At 38.3% G+C, this 14,387-nt stretch overlaps 1 protein-coding gene across 3 annotated transcripts in view; it reads right to left on the bottom strand.

Moving 5' to 3' along the window:
• The window catches only part of LOC137448917 (bifunctional heparan sulfate N-deacetylase/N-sulfotransferase 3), a 124,010-nt gene continuing 109,623 nt past the window's right edge, over positions 1-14,387 (bottom strand). For all 3 annotated transcript variants that reach the window (XM_068153924.1, XM_068153923.1, XM_068153925.1), the window contains 8 exons: positions 12,882-13,064; positions 11,487-11,583; positions 10,584-10,707; positions 8,127-8,301; positions 7,481-7,651; positions 5,526-5,635; positions 4,844-4,946; positions 1-3,661 (listed from right to left, as the gene is read on the bottom strand). In XM_068153924.1, the coding sequence (XP_068010025.1) occupies positions 3,542-3,661; positions 4,844-4,946; positions 5,526-5,635; positions 7,481-7,651; positions 8,127-8,301; positions 10,584-10,707; positions 11,487-11,583; positions 12,882-13,064 (1,083 nt within the window). In that variant the 3' untranslated portion in view covers positions 1-3,541. The remainder of the gene's footprint in view (positions 3,662-4,843; positions 4,947-5,525; positions 5,636-7,480; positions 7,652-8,126; positions 8,302-10,583; positions 10,708-11,486; positions 11,584-12,881; positions 13,065-14,387) is intronic.

Below are 14,387 nucleotides of genomic sequence, written 5' to 3'. Positions count from 1 at the left end.
TTATCAGAGTTTATTGTTGCACTTCAGAGAGACCATGCCACTATCAGAATAATATCTATCTTTTATTTTAAAAAAACTTTGAGAAAAATGTTTCCAGCAATTTTTCATTCAATGTGAATGACAAGAGTATTATTACATCTATAAACATCGAAATATCTATTTAATTTCTTCCTGAGGAAGTTTCACATTTTTTTTTAAGCAATGAAAAAGGATATTCTGTACAAGAAAGTCTGCAAATCATTGAAACAAATCCTTTCTGCACAAGTAGAACTGGGACGATATCACAGTATTCTCAGGAATGTTTGTTCGAAATGATGAAGTGATTTCATACGTCTACACCCTCCTACTGGTGGCTTTCTGCTCATAATCACACCCTGATTTTTAATAGCACAGATGTCTGCAGAAAGCAAAATTCAGAATCGGATTTGTGAATATGAATGTGAAGCTCACACCATCAAGCGTTTTTTAACGAACTTGCTTATGCAGTTATCTACCAGGGGAGGAGAAAACCATGGCTGTTACTGACCTCAACAAAACATCTGACAGACTCACAAATATAAATTTGTTGTAATGAATCAGTATTTTAAAAGAATGTTAATACTGATAGTTTGTGTCTGGAAATCAAATACTGACTGTAGGTAAGCTGTGAAGAGGTTAAACTCTGTCAGGTAATTCATGTTGTATGACTTTCTTACTCAGCTGCACTCGTGCATCTATGATCTGAGGAATAATGCATCTACCTGTTGCCTGCATGCTTTGCTCAGACTCTTCATTCTTCACCAAGCTGACTGCACATTAAAAGTAATTCTGTTTTTTATAGCCTCCTGTTAAATGTAACAACAAATTAAATAGTTCTGAAGAAAAAAAAAGAAGTGGCTTCATACCACCTCTGTATAAACAAGTAAGTGACCATCAGAAATCAGAGCTGCCAAGAGCGCCAGCAGTTTGCCTTTATTTCTCTACTGCTTTTCTGTCTGCGACTAGCTTGCCTGGTATACAAGAAGCAAACCCTGCAGCACCTCTTCCAAAAATCAGCTGCATTGCAACAGGAGCTTGGACTTAGCAAGATCACACTCTTTCAGATGCAGTTTCAGGACCAAAAGGTTGAGCTACTTTGGGCATAGTACTGACTCAGGTAAAGCTACCACAGGAACCACTGAAGATATCCCTAGAAGCTTACTCATTTTGTTGCCAGTCCCCTCCCTTAGGAGGGACACTGGGAGAGCTCCACCCTGCTCTTCCTCATTAGGACTTGAAAGTTACCATGTCACTCCATCGTGAAGGATGAACTTTGTATCTAGCTGCCAGAACAAGCCCAGTCCACCCCAGGCCAAGGCCTTGCACGTTGGGCTTTTAGCCTCTTAGTACTACATGGTGACTGCACTCATGTTGTTCTTCCAGATCAAAAAATGAATCATGCCAGGATGAGAACTCCAGGTATTTTCTCCAGTTACTTAGTTGTAACAAATTCCTGTAAGGTGCTTGCAGGATGCATGAGCTGTCCATAGCACGTGGAGTATTTGCTTTTACAGATGTTCAGAATCCAGAATGTTTCTTTTATCAAATAAGAAGTATTTTAGGATAAGTCAGCTTTTGGGCCAAATCCATATGACAGCGAATAAAGTGAAAAGAAAATTTTCATTCTGTCTAATAAATAATAAAGATGTTCATCTTGAAAAATGTCTACTCTAGTAGCTCCTCCTCATCAATCATGCATATTCCCTTAGCAAAAAATGTGCTGTGTAAAGAGTATTTTTATATACAGCAAATTGGACTAGATTTTTTCTTTACAGGCCTATCAAAACCACATATTACATCAACAAAATCAATAAATAATAAAGATTAACAGTTAGAGGTACAGTAAGGATCTCAACATCTGCTTTCTATTTAGGGAATAACAGACTGATTTCCATCCCACTACCTTGAAAGTTAAATTATATGGTTCCATAAATGTCCTAAACCAGCACTGAGACATATGAAATTTTCCCACCCGTTTGATGCGTGTTTTTAACTATCCACCCTGAAACAAATCACGTTAATATTACAGAGCTGCAGTAAAAAGCATCCCATCTAGTACTGGGGTTCTCTTTTGTTTCCACTGCCTTTTCATGCCTTTAGAAACACTCAGAGCCAGGATTCAGTGGAGAAGCATTAAGGCCACACTCAGCTGTAGTTTCCCTTGACCTCCTCTTTCAACTTTGAAGTGCTATTAAATAGACTTTATCTCACATCTAAGCTGATGCATTGTGAGATGCATTATTGCAATGTATCACATAAATGTGAGGCTGGATAGTTATGTTTTCCATTATTAGAATGTAATTTTGTACCATGATTACACACTGTGTTTATTCCCCCTAAAGCCTATTCCTACCTTAAAATACCAAACGTTGAAAATGTCTGGAACCAGAACCAGTATTTTCATCTGGAAATCCTGATAGATTTTCTCATCAGATGTAAACTAAAGGTTACTGAAAGATTTTGATCAGTCTGAGGGATCTTGGAATACACAAAGCATAGAGTGAAGGCAAATAAATTAAGGAAACAAATATTGATGCAAATTAAGGCAGTCTAAGTAACAACCTGTTTCTGCTCTTTATGTGTTTTCCATCCATGATTCACAGCAATATAAGACCAGAGTGCAGTATCTGGACCTGGCTGCTCCTAGAAGCCAGCAGTGAAAGCCTGTGCATTGCACTGCTTCAGTCTGGTTCACAACTCATGAAGTGTAACACTACTTGTAAGGTTTACACTGCAACTCCTGGGCTTCACATGTCCAATTCCATTTCTCTTCAGGTAATGACTAGATTCTGTATTTTGCCATTTCAGTCAGTACAAAGTCAGACACAGTAATTATGGACAGAGACCCTTAAACCTCATTGTCAAGGTTTGTTGTTACAGGCTACAATCACAGATAAAGTTTAGGTTTGTGCTTGTTTTTTCCCCCTACATTATTTCTGTCTGTGGCTTCCAGATTTTGTTCTGTGTATTTTGTTGCTGGGCACATCTAAACCATATCTGATGACTGTACTTCTTCCTCTTCTTAGTATATAATTTGGGTATTAGCAAGCTGATTCCAAAGGCAGAAGTACACCTGGCATTTTGTGCTACATTGAGTTTTTTGATTTTAGGCAAGAGAAAAATCAAATAGTAAGAAAAACTGTCAGCAGTCTAACAGTGGGGTACAAAACATACATGAGACACAATACTTTTGAACTGATAGATAAAAATGTAAATATTTACCATGAAATTGGACAGGTCATGTATCTCTGAACCTTAAACCAGTTGCAAATAATTTCCACATATGTGCACAGGAGTCCACACGTCCAGAAATGTTTATGAGAAAAGATATGGCCCACCAGAGCTCTAAGAAATACAAGTTTTCACAATCCACATGCCAGCACATGGAGAAAAAAAAACAAAAAGAATCTATCTTGTACTCTTTTTTGGAGAGGTATATCTTACAAGACCTTCTGGTAGCTGGAGACTTTAGGTATGATGACTGAAGTGTGGAAGAGAGATTTCAAAAAGCCTTTTTTCAATGCTATCTTACTTTCTGTAGCTCCTGTCTCAGCCACGATGGCAAGGGCTGTCCCAATTTGTGTAGGAGTTTTGACAGTTCCACGTTGTGATCTCTGTAGTAGCTTGACAGAAAAGCCCTGCACTGGTGGATACAAGAGGAGAGATTTTTATTTAATTAAATGTTGTTCTGCAGTTGCTGAGAGTTCGAGGTTTCAAAATTACCTGTGCTAAAACTTTACTTTCTCTTATGCAATTTATACTGTTCTATGCTACCTACCACATGCACATTTAATCTCTTCAAGTTAGAAGCTGAACTGTAAAAAATCAATTTTGAGAGAAAAAAGGGTGTCCAAAATGAACACTGAAGTCAAAGCAAAGTCTGATTCTACTCTCAGGTAGTCATGTAAATTAAGAATTGCAATGAAACTGCTGCAGTTACATTGAATTTACAGAAGTGTGATTGAAACCAAAGCTTCTAAACCATCTTTGTACAGAGGCATGTATCAATTAGTAACCCCATTTTCAGAAGTATTTAGAGTTGAAAAATACAACAAACAAACACAGTCTTTTCTCTGGCCACCAGCCTTCTCACTTGATGACTTTGTACCTTTTGATGTGAAGCTGCTTGTAATTTAAGTACTGTAAGAAAAAAAAACCATCCTGGCTTACTTTGCCACATTAATGTTTACTGCTGTTCAAACTCTAGGTTTCCATTTGTGTTTTATTCCAGAAATGGGAATACAGGACAGCATAAACACAGAAGTAACATCTGGAGCAGGAATCTAAACCACCCTTGGGTACAGGCTGCAGCATTTGATCCGGTGGAATTTTCTTCATCTGAGTATTAGTATGGGGAAGGTATTTATAAAATTCATAGAAACAGAACCTAATTTCTCTTCAAACTGGATTTGGATGATATGAGTCTGGATTACTTGGCATGGTCTAGCTCCTCTGAAATACAAGGGACCAGACAAATGCACACTTCTGATCATTACTGAGTGAAAAAAAACCAAAAGGCAGTATGGAGCCTCTGCTGGTTAAATCACTCAGGTAAAGGGGAGAGGTTTCTAAGGGAATTGCACAGTTGCCAAGTTTATACCTCTAAGGGGTGCCAGATTTTAAAAGCCCATTTTAATGCCTTGAATTCCTCACATTTTAAATACAGAACTGAAAAGTTTTATGTATTCCATGGCTACCTTAAATATTTTGTTTGTAGGGAAAGGTAGTCAAGTAACGTCTGCTTCATTTTGTCTTCCCTCCCTCCTCACAATTTTGCCTGTGTGGTGTCCATCCCTGTGTAATGCCTGTGGGCTTAATGGTTTACCTCAGAATCCATAGGAGGGTATTTTCTGCCTTTGCTCTTTCCAAGACACTTTGTTTTTCCTTCTTCCAGGAGCTGACACCAGAAACCTTTATGTGAATCAAACCTGAAATAAATATTTTGCAGTGAGATACTGCTGTGAGATACTGCAAGGAAGATGCATCTCCCAAGTTGCAACTGAAGTTTCAAAAGAGTAAAGCTAAGCTTATTAGTCTTGCTTTAAAGGCAACCAAATCTAAATGTCAGAATCCAAAGGATTTATGTACATGTTCATTTATGATGTATAGAATGGATGTTACATTCTTGACTGATTGATACTATTGAGCCTGTCTTGCAGTTAATGTCAAAAATAAAGAGAAACTAATTTGCTTTCCTTTTAGTTGATGCACGTCAGCGTTCCATGTGCTATTCATATTCATATGCACTTCCTACAAAGTAATTTTTGTTTTGCCCATTTGTCAGAGGTCTACTTCTGTAACAGTCAAGCTGCACGCTGAGTGGCTCAGTGGATGATTCACAGAAAATCTAACCCTGAATTGTGTTCTTTCTAGACACTGAAGAATGCATCTACTGACAGCTCAAAGGAGTAGTATGAGAGGCTTTATTTTACAGTGAGCTCACTTAGAGACTAACTGGTATTTTAGGAATGTAGGAATGTGTGAAAGTGATGATTAAAATCACTCACGTTAAGGCTTCAGAGTAGTTATAATGAGGAGAGACTCCCAGAAATTTCTGTACTTCATCCATGACGGTAGATGGGTCAGTTCTCAGCTGCTGTCCATCAATAATTAGCAACTTCAACAAATAAAATAAACAGAAGTTTAATTTAAAATTCAAACTGAGACTCCCACCTCTTTCAAACCCATGCATTATATGGAGAGTACTGCCCCAGAGAATGACAATTGGTCCACTTTTAATTGTCAACATCATTAATGACCTGAGGGCAGGGTTAAGGGGCATGTTAATTAAATCATAAATGATATTAATTTGGAAGCTGTTGTGACAAGAGAGAAACAGCAGCAAAGGATCTAGAAAGGTAAGAAATATTGGCAGGAAACTGTCCAGACTGAAAAAAGAGAAAAAAATAAGTATTGTCTAGAGAAAGACTCTGTAATTGCCATAGACACAAACATATGTTTGTATTAACGTACAGTGATTTTGAAATGCTTGTGGAAATGAGCAGAGACCAGTAGGCAGATGTTGGCTATACAACAACACATAACTGTATGAAAAAAAGGTATTTGACAATATGAATAAAGGCAGATGTTAGGAGGACCTTAAGGCAGAGATGTAGATAGATACAGAATGTGCAACACATCCCTTTAAAAGCCAGGTACTGCTAAGTATCTCCTTTTTCTTCAGGTGCCTGACACACTCATAACAGGCTTTTGCAATGCAAGGTAACCTCTGGTACTTTTACAGAGAAAACCTAATGCTACCAGGGCTGGTTCTTTGCTGGCACTATGGGATGTAAACTCTGGCAAAAAATCTGTAAGCAATGCATACTCTTCAACATTCATGGGCTATTTTTGGAGAAAAGATAATATAAACATATTGTAGAGAACTTCATACAAGTATCATGGTATTACAGTATTGTGTGTCTCATGAAGTCTGCAAGGCTGGCCCAAAAAAGAATATGTGGGGAATAAGAGCAACTAGATGTATCAGAGCTTCCTTGGCACACTCTGGGAAAACAGAAGGTGCAGACTCCAGCCAACTTTTTCCAGCTAACTGAGTCCTGGATAAACAGAAGGTTCAGACTGCAGCCAACCTCCCTCAACTAAAGTAATCTTTAAATGCTGGGTAGGGAGTAGTGCCAGACACATTGCTAATGTCAGAAAAATCCATCTCAGAAATAAATCTACCAAGGAGACGCTGATCATGTGACACTGGCTGCCTGGTCATATACATCACAGGCTCAGGATGTGCATCTTTTGAGGTCTGATCTTACAGAGGGCCAGAAGGAGGCTAATGATTTGTATGTGATAAGCCAACAGAATCCTGCAAGGAGATCCAATTTTAATGTTGCTTGTGTACCACCTGTATTGAAACCCATGGTTCCATAAAAACACATTCTGAGGCTCAAAGGCACGTAGAGAAACTGAGTATTCAGAGTCTGATATATACCAGCTGACTTCCCTTGATGCTCACTGACACCTGCTACCTCCCAGAGTAGACAGAAATATTACTGAGCAGCTTCCCTTTATTTTCCTTGCATTTTAGATTTTGGGAACTCTGATGGACCATCTGATATTAATGAGACTGCAATGCACCTAATGTCTAGTTGTGTTTTCCCCAATACTACTGAGGAGCCAGACACAGAGCAATAAAAGCATGAGCAAATGAAACTCAGCTGTAAGTTAAAGGCAATTCAGGGTACAAGAGAGTTCAAGGACTTCTGTCTTGTTCTGCAGAAGAAGCTCCCAGCTGTAAGGTGCTAAGACATGACCGCACTAGCAATGACAACTAATTACTTAGAACATGGCTATGAAGAATCACAATCAATGTCTTAAAAGGTGCTCTATGTATATCTAGGATATCTCTTGAGAATCAGTGCTCAGCAGGCAAGACTTTCACAAAGGTAATCTTTTAGGACAGTAGATATATAAGATTAGGATGTCAAGTTACAGTCTTATTCACCTGATAAGGTGGGAAGTAAGTTAGCCATCTTTCAATATGGGTTGCGTACCATCCAGGTGCTAGGCATCTCTTTTGGAGAGCTCTAAGCTCAGATGGGGCTCGAGGTCCAGCTGTGATCACCTGATAGAAGCTGAACTTCAGAGCTGCAGGATCTTCATGCGATCGCTGATGCTGTAAAAGAAGTTACATTGCTGGAACTTCACAGACTACAAAAGTTAGGAAAATAAGACAAAACTCTTGGTCTTATTGACCTGGCCTCACTGACCTTGCCCTGTACCTCAGAAAGCAACATCATTCCCAGAATAGCTTGAAAGTCACACAAAGGTTGACATGGCTTTTATGAACTAGGTAACTGTCTACATCAGATTTTTGTGTGTGCTGATTACACAATCACATCAGAAACCATTTTTACATGCTTATATTGCAGATAGACTTTTGAAAACTTGGTGTCTGGTGTTCTAACACTTGAAAAATCCTCAGCTTTACACTGATTGATACTTCAACCCAAGGGTGATCCTATATGGTACTCTGATGAGTAAAAGCTTGTATTATCCAAACCATTTACATACATTTATTCTGAGAGGCTATACTGTGAGAGGATTCAAGATGGAAAGCTTGACTTGTGCCTATTCTTCAATGTGCATACCTGATACCAGGAATATGCCCTATCAGATGGGTCAATAAGGATGGTGATGATCTTGGCCTTGGGTATGAGAGAAGCAGCTCTCTTAGGAGCTTCCTCAGAATGGAAATAGTTGGCACTTTTCTCAAAGAGGAAGTCAGTGGTGATGTTAGAAGGAGTGGGGAAGAAATCCATGTACCTAGGAAAGAAAACATCATTCTCAGAATTACTTAAAAGTCATACAAAGGTTGACAAATCTGTTAAGTAAATTTTATTCTAGAATAATCAATGACAATAATAGCCTAACTGCCAAACAAAAGCAAATAGTTTGTATTTTTGGTCATATTTTGGTCATTCTTCTTCATGTACAGTGTCATGGTGTTGTACTGAAGTCCTGGTAGCAGACTGAATAAATACAAGGCAATGAGGACTCCAACCTTGTAAGAAAACACTTAACATTAAATATAGCATTGCACTGAATTTGGGGGAGAAGTTAATTGACTCTTTAAATACCATGGCAAAATTGAAAAATGTGTCAGGGAAAAATGGTGAAGAGATTGGACCAGGTGGGATACCAAGAGGTTCCAAAGTTTAGGCACAGCATGTCTGCTGAACACAGACTGTAGAACTCTTGCTTAGTGCCTCATTAATGAGACAATTATTGAACCTGACAAGGGCAAAGCTGAGAAGGCTTTAGAGAAAGTTGATTAAGAAATATGTAACAATGCTTACATAAAGAAATGCATGACAGGTCTCTGTAGACTTCTTCATTTCAAGAACAGAAAGTTCAGCTCTCATCTTAACTGTTCTGTTATCCCTACTGGGAGACTATAACCTCTTTCAGGACAACAGTATTGAAGTTACTGAAGGCTGAAAGAACCCTTTCCTGCCTCTATAGTTAGCCTTGGTCTAAATCTAAGTTTGGACAAAACTAAGTGAGAGCCAGCTCTGAGGGAAAGCTGTATATTCACAACCATAAAAAGAAATTGAGTTGTTATTTGTGAATACTTTTGTCTTGAAAGAATGGAGTAATGAGGAGAGATCTTGTATCTAATTACCATTCAGTAAGGTCATTGCATGCCAGCATTAAAATACACTGAAGGTCTGAGAGATCCATCTGGCAGAAAGAGTGCAAACCTAGGAGTTAAGCAACAGGTAGTTCTGCTGTCCAAGAACTGTGAGAACCTGGGAGGGGTCAGTGGGACATGTAGTGCAGAGGTACAAATAGCCAAATGCATGCTGTACAGTGAGAACCAGTCAAAAGGATGTGAGTAGTCTATACAGGTTGACCGCTGGGAGCCTTTTGCACTGGTACTGTGTTAAGATGCAAGGTAATTTGACAGATGTCTAGCAGAGAAAACAGATCTGCATGTTAAGGAACAGGATAAAGCAGGAAGAATGAGAGAAGCAGCAAAGTGGTCATTTAAGAATATGAAAACAGATTTTTTGGAAGAACTGCCTCACTGTACTTTGGTTGTTTCCATCAGCATGGACCTCAGTTGCATGTCATCTTCACTGCCTTGGAAAGTCTCAGCAGCAATGAGTCAGCTTTCTAATTTCCAGTCATTCAGCCAGCACTGGTAATAACTGGCTGATTCACCACACTTGGTACAACCTGCTGCAACAATTATGACTGTACAAAATAAGTGACTTCAAAAGAAATTGGATCTGACTTAGCTGCTCCGAGACCGTACAGCAGTACTCAGTCTGTTAATGTTATGGATGAATACAAAGTCAAAGTCAATAAAAATATGTTCCCTTAAACTGAGTGGGGGGGGAAATCAAGAAACAAGACAAAATATCAATAGTCTTTTACTGGTGCTCCCCAGCTACTATAGCACATTACCAACTTTTCATCTAGAAGTGCTTTACACTGCAGCACTTTTCAGAAAGCAGAAGAGCTCAAGAATGACCTTCTGGGTGCAGTTATGTCCAGTGATTCCCTGGGAGCCACAGTGAAGCTGGCAGCAGTGATACATGCTCTTTTTTAGCACTACTTACTAACCCTACAGAAACACTAACATTCTCCTCATTACCAGAGCTTTGAAAAACATTTTGAGAGGCTTTCCCTGTTCTCCTTGCCATTGCTACTTCTAAATCCTATTTAAAGGAAAAAATGTCTCTCCATGATACTGTAATTTTTTCAGTTAAGAACACTATTTCCAACAAATGTAATTTTTGCTTCTATATTTTCAACTAATAAGCAATTTCAAGGACATGTATAATGAGAAATACATACTTTGTTACTGTTTTGCATATATTACTATACAAATATTTACAAGAAAGCCTGACAGAAGTCAGTGCATTTATGATGTTCTGTAATAGGATATTCACTTGCATTATTTTATCATTTTAGAGGGACACTAAAGGTTATTTTTAAATCTCACTTTAAACAAGCCATTACCATTACCAACAGCAATGTCATTTTTGTATGGTTCACAATACATAAACTGTTAGATTTATACTAATAACCCATCTTACCAATCAATCCCCCTGTGGTAGTTATTTCTATTAAAGAACTGTACCTCCTCAAAGGTTTTTGGGCTGGGGGAGTTACTAATGATGGAAGGATGCATGATCAGGAACAAATACAAGGCAGTGGTACCTGCAAACAGGATAAAAATCCAAGATTAATAAAACCCCCTAAACAATACAGAGACATTTTTTGGGGGGTCATACTCACAGATGGACTAAATCAGCTTTATTCAATTTCATCTGAGTGAGGGGATGCTGATTTCTTTACCTAAGAACCTGTGCTTTCTGCACTTTGAAACTGAAGACATTAAAGAAGCTATGAATACTTAACACAGAAACTGGAGTGCCAAAGCTGAAATCTGTTTTTCACACCTTTAATAACTCTGTTTTAAAAATAATTATTGGTTTTTATAAGACTGTCACAAAATTCATTTAAAAAATCTTGCACTCAGTAGCTGTTGGGGACTGGTGAAGATGAAAGGAAGCACATATGCAATTTTCTCATTACAGAGAAGGAAATTAACCATTATAAAGTGCTGCAATCTTGCAATTCAAACTGTCCATTAGGAACTCCTTGACTTGAAATAAATGCCAAGAAATAACAAGCTTATATAAAGAAGAAATGTGCAGGACAAATAAGAACTCGCTGTTAGGCATCTACTCCATTTGAAAAAATGCCTGTTTTTAGCTCCTTCCTCTTTGACAAGATCTTATCTATCTTGTTGATCTCTTTATCCAAGCGTTAACTCGTTCTGACATAAAGCCAAAAAAATCCAACACACCTCTGCACCCTTCATTTTCAGCATGCAAACTACCTGTTGTTGTAACTTCCACTACAAAACTACATTTAGATGATACCTGAAAATTAAAAAGTGTTTTTAGATGAGCAAGATCCTGAGGAAAGCTCACCAGTTTTCTGGGGTCCTACAACCAAGAATTTTGGCAATCGATCACAGGTTTTTTCTTTAGACCAGATATCTCTGTGCCGTTTGTCATCACAGGGGTTCTAAAACAGAAGAGAACAACTAAGACTTTCATTGGCAGTTACACCTGATAAGGTTCTCAAATTATGTCTATATAAAGTACCAATTTTTCACCAATGTAGAAATATTCTTACCAGAAAATGTAATTTCCCCCTATGACATAACAAAACATGTTATGCATTAAAGAATTACTTCAGTGATTAAATCCTATGTTTTCTGAATAACTCTCATTTTTCAAGTTATTTGGCTGCAAGCTAATGTAAAAATTCATTCTCTCTTAGGCACTGCAAAATTCCTGACATTTCCCTCCCCCCCCAATGCAATGTTTTATTCAACAACAGCATGGATTTCAAGATGTATATTTAAGTCCAAATTTGCAATCTCAGATTCAGTTTCCAAGCTGGTCATTTGGTATCCAATGCTAGAAAACATTTGAGCAAAGCAAGCTGAAATACATTTTATTGTTTCATTTAGTGAAGTTTGCTCCTTAGGATAGTTCTACCAAGTCACCTCAACAGGATGATATTTGGGGCACGTACCGTCACCATAGGTTCACATGTGCCTACAGCACTCAGATATTCCACTGAGTTGGCTGAGCCATTGCTGAGCATGGGCCAAAAGAACATGACAGCATTTGCTGCCTGGTGCAGTAGCTTCTCTTTAGGGACTGTGTGCTTAGCACTAGGTGATGGACTGAAGATGTGCCAACTGCAAGGTCAATGCAGCAGGCTTTAGCCTTAGTAGTTTGCTCACTTGCAACAGAGGGATAATCAAGCAGAATACATCAATATATTAAATGCTGGTCAAGTTGCTTGGGCAGTTCTCAGCCATTTGTGACTAACTTTCTTATCAACCTAATCCTTTTCTTCCTTGCCAGTTACTTTTAGCATTAAGGTAGCCACAGTCTTAATGCTCTTTTATGTTTTTGGATGCCTTTTCACACTTGGAAAAAAATGTTCATTTCTTTAATGGCAAATTGCTAAAATACACATCCACATCTCTCTGTCAACCACTTCATTCCTGTTTGTTCCAAAAGGAAAAAAGAAAAATAACACATTTCTGAAAGCAAGTAAAGTCACAAATACAATAATTGTAATTACCCATCTTTATACATAATCATTTTACAACCGCTCTATGGAGATTTGAGCAACAGGGAAAACAATCACATATGCTAAAGCTTTAGTAAGCTGTTTTATGGAGCCAACTAGTAAACATGAAAATACCATTGCTTTTCCCTAGAAGAAACTGAAATAAAGAACTTCACAAAGCACACCACCAAGACAATTTATTTCCCAATCTCTTCATCAGCAAGCCTGCCTACCTGCCAGAGAGGGTCCTTTTGCTCAGGGAATAGTTCAAAATACTTGTGAGCCAGCTGAACTGGAGGCAGTGTTTGCAGTTTCAGGTTTGTCCAGGTATGAACAAAGTTGGCCAGGTTCACAAAGGTGTATAACCCCAGGCGGTCGTTCCCATAATTGGACAAATGTGTCATGAAGATGCTGATCTTTGGAGAAAACAGAACAAGCATACATTGTCTCTTTGTACCAGTAGGTGGCAGTGCAAGCACAGATGATGCACACAATATGCGTTCTGCTCTTCAGAGCTCAAGACTTTGTGTACTACAGCTGCTCATAGTTGAATTTCACCCACTTTCTCAAGTCAGCGCAATGCAACCAAGGAAGAAAATCATGGAATAAGTAGTATGAGCTCTGTGTGAGCTAGCATATGCAGTCCTACCCCGGGGTTGTACAATAGTTACATAATCTGTGTCTAAATTTACTTAACGGAGAATAGAGCCAAAAAATATCCACAGTTTTACGTCAAGTGGAATAAAAACTACAATACTGAAAATCTGAATTCTGTTTTCTGACTTTGAGTAAAGAAGTCAGAGGCCAAGAGGAGAGCTGAGCTTTTGGGGTTCAGATCTTACTGCTCCAACTCTTTAAGTTTTATAGGATAAAGTAGCTCATCTCGTCTACAAAGGTATTCTGCACTGGGCAGATAGCTGAATCATGCACAGAAACAAAATCTGAAGCCTCATTGAGTACTTCCAAATAATTGTGCATAAAATACTTCCAAATAAAAATAAAGAATCTCTCAATATCCCATCAGCTGTAAGACTGTTTGCATTTTGCTCTTCCAGCACACTGCTGTGAAACTGCTGCTCAGCTGCTGCATCCCTTGCTCTGGCTGCACCCTCAGCTCCCAGAGGAACCAATGACTGTCATGAAGCTTCTCAAAGAAGAGCAGGTTTAGATGCACCTAAACCATGCTGATGAGCAGAGCAGGAATACACAGACTGCAAAGATGGTCTCTCTCAGGGACTGAGGAGGGCTGAAGACTGAAATCTCTGTTTTGCACAGTGATCCATTTTCAAAGTAATTTCTCACTGATGAAACAGCCTGTTCCTAGGCTAAGCCCAGCAAAGCCGTGCCTCTCCAGCAGGGACTTATTTCCAAAGTGGTTTGATCTTTTTTTTAAAATGGGATCACTCTCCCAAGATAAATTTTCCAGACTAACTTCCATAAATAAAATGAGAAATAAGACTCTTTTGATAAATAAATCTGCTAATGCCATGAATTATTTTCTAATTTAATTTAATTTAAAGTAAAACTCGACGTAAGCTACTTTAGAAAGAACAAGGTTTATCAGGACTGTAATTCTGAAATTAGTTCAGGAGCTGAAGTTAACATTTTGTGAAGAAATTCCAGCCTTCATTTTAAAAAAGGGGAAAAAAAAAATCTGGAATCTCCAGCTGTATTGTTTTGTTTCAGAGTATTTAAAACACTGCCATCCTTTGATATAAAATGTTCTATTTTTGAACACC

This window comes from Melanerpes formicivorus, unplaced genomic scaffold, assembly GCF_026170545.1.
Source record: "Melanerpes formicivorus ecotype bairdi unplaced genomic scaffold, bMelFor1.0.p_v2 SCAF_27, whole genome shotgun sequence".
NCBI classification, from domain to species: domain Eukaryota; kingdom Metazoa; phylum Chordata; class Aves; order Piciformes; family Picidae; genus Melanerpes; species Melanerpes formicivorus.
Note: the sequence above shows the minus strand (reverse complement) of the source record. Positions and strands in the feature narration are given on the sequence as shown.